This window comes from Sceloporus undulatus, chromosome 6 (genome assembly GCF_019175285.1).
Source record: "Sceloporus undulatus isolate JIND9_A2432 ecotype Alabama chromosome 6, SceUnd_v1.1, whole genome shotgun sequence".
Classification (NCBI taxonomy): Eukaryota; Metazoa; Chordata; class Lepidosauria; order Squamata; family Phrynosomatidae; genus Sceloporus; species Sceloporus undulatus.
The window spans coordinates 107,399,482-107,401,748 of NC_056527.1; the positions used below are offsets into that span (position 1 = coordinate 107,399,482).

The following is a 2,267-nucleotide window of genomic DNA, read 5'->3' on the forward strand; positions in this document are numbered from 1 at the left end:
GAGAAGGTGGTGAGGTGGTCGCATGTAGGGAAAAAGGTCAGCATTCTGGCAAGGAGAGGGAGGGCTTAGCCAAGAGGGGAGGAATTTGCTGACTAGAGTGGGAAGATTCAGAAGCTGTGAGACACTTGGGAGTGGAGGGTTTCCTATCGCAGTTTGCCCATCCCCACTCTCCAACCCCAAGCTCTTCTGAGAGAGGTTTGATGTTGGGTTATTGTTCAAGGGGAGCGTTCCATTGGGACCTTCAGGGGTGTTACTGGCCTGGAAGGGGCTAGATGCCGAAGAAGACCTGTAAGACCTTACTGCCACTAAGGATTTGGGTGACGTAACCCAAGACTGGAACTCTGTGAAGTAACAGTACCTCCGCTGGTGTTATTAGTTCTATTAAAAGTACTCAGCATTATCTTTAAGTTGTTTGGAGTTATTGTCCGCCATGGACCCTGCTAAGAAGCCTGGAGTTGGAGGTGTGCCCTGTGCCCCTGTAACATCTAGAAACATAGGAGACAGTGTTGTGTAGTGGCTTGAGCAATGAACTGTGACTCGAGATCAGGATTCAAATCCTTGTTCAGCCATGGAAAGACCCTGTGTGACCATGAGCAAGTCAAGCTTTGTCAGCCTCAGAAGAAGCCAAAGGCAAAAGAAAATCCCATGATAAGTTTGCCTTAGAATCGCTCTAAGTTGGAAACAACTTTGTGGCATACAACAACAAATCTAGAAACATCTTAGAAGAAATACTCCCTCTGGAAAGAATGCTTCTTAAGTTCTTTTGCATCTACAGTACTTATAAATTCTTTTAAATAAATTCAGCATATTTAAAAATCTGCCTGATTAATCATGAGACATCTTTTTAGGTCAGTTATAATTTTGGTTTAACCAGTTAATTAAATGCGTGTTGTGTCCTACACATAATAAATATAGATTAAATGCAAATAAAGCAGGAATTTATTTATTTGGCATTGGCTGACGGACAGATTTGGAGGATTTTTTAGTTGTAACAGCTTTTCTTTTTCCTCCAAGGTTTGTGCCCTCAGAGTGACAAAGGGAGCTCGCACCCGAATCCTGAAAGCTGGAGGCCAGATCATGACTTTTGACCAGTTAGCTATGGCTGCCCCCAAAGGCCAGGGAACTGTATTGCTTTCTGGTGAGTCAAGGGGAGGCATGTTAAGTTCAGACCTTAATTGATCTTAGTCTTCTCCCACTATTTCAATATAGCTAAAGCGTCTCTTCTGGATTGTCCCTTTACAGGACCCAGGAAAGCCCGGGAAGTCTATCGGCATTTTGGCAAGGCTCCTGGTACCCCACACAGCCATACTAAGTGAGTATCCCAAAAGTCTTCCCTCAGATCCTGTTTGCTCTTTCACCTTTGCTAGCATTTGGTGAAACCAGGGATGGGCATTGTTGGCCAGAAATGTGTTTTTGGGTTGCAGCTCCCATTATCATCCTCCATTGGTTATGTTGGCTAGGGCTCTTGGGAGTTGTAGGCCAAAAGCACTTATGAGATCGTGGTTGTTGCTCCTATCTAAAGCTATGCACTACATCGAAATGATGGCATCTTTAAAAAATGTGAACTCTGTTCATTCACTTTATTTCTACCTCTTCTGTCACACCTGCTTTTTTGTCTACATACAATATTGGTCTTGCTCTGAGTCCTTTTTTTCTCCCTTGAGTCTGATTTTCTGTTGTATGTATTACAACCTTATTCAAGTAACTCTCATAGTACTATTCTGAGTCCCGTAACTGTCCTGGTGATGTGGTCCATCAAGCTAACCTGTGAGCTATAAAGGTGTGCAACCACACTTTTAAGATCCTTAATGCCTTTGTTAAAGAAGTGTGGAGCAGGCTGCATATGAAAAGGGCATTGAAGGCAATTCACTCAACTCCAGAGGACAGGAAGCTGTTGCTATGAACATAAAAACCTGTATCTGCTGTTACTTTATCCCTAATGCCCCAGGGATGCTCAGAACTATATACAAATTATTTTTGGGGGCCTAAACTTGTTAAAACCAGCCAAGTAAATACCCTAAAGGCACCAAATCCCTCTGGTATTGGAAGCTAAGCAGGGTCAGGTCTAGTTAGTAATTGTATGGGAGACTGCTAGTAAATACCAGGTATTATAGGCTATATTTTAGAGCATGGAACTGACAAAATCACATCTGAATATGCCTAAGAAAAACCTATGAAATTTATGGGGACACTACAAGTGAACAGGTGACTTAAAGACATTGGCCTGTTACAGACAGCCAAAATAAAGCTGCTTCGAGTCACAGTGG

The 2,267-nt window shown here is 42.8% G+C and overlaps 1 protein-coding gene across 1 annotated transcript in view; it reads left to right on the plus strand.

Moving 5' to 3' along the window:
• Positions 1-430: 430 nt before the first annotated feature.
• RPL18 (ribosomal protein L18) overlaps positions 431-2,267 on the plus strand; it is a 9,340-nt gene continuing 7,503 nt past the window's right edge. Inside the window, exons 1-3 of the mRNA XM_042473789.1 lie at positions 431-478; positions 1,015-1,138; positions 1,243-1,312. Coding sequence (XP_042329723.1) covers positions 431-478; positions 1,015-1,138; positions 1,243-1,312 — 242 coding nt within the window. The remainder of the gene's footprint in view (positions 479-1,014; positions 1,139-1,242; positions 1,313-2,267) is intronic.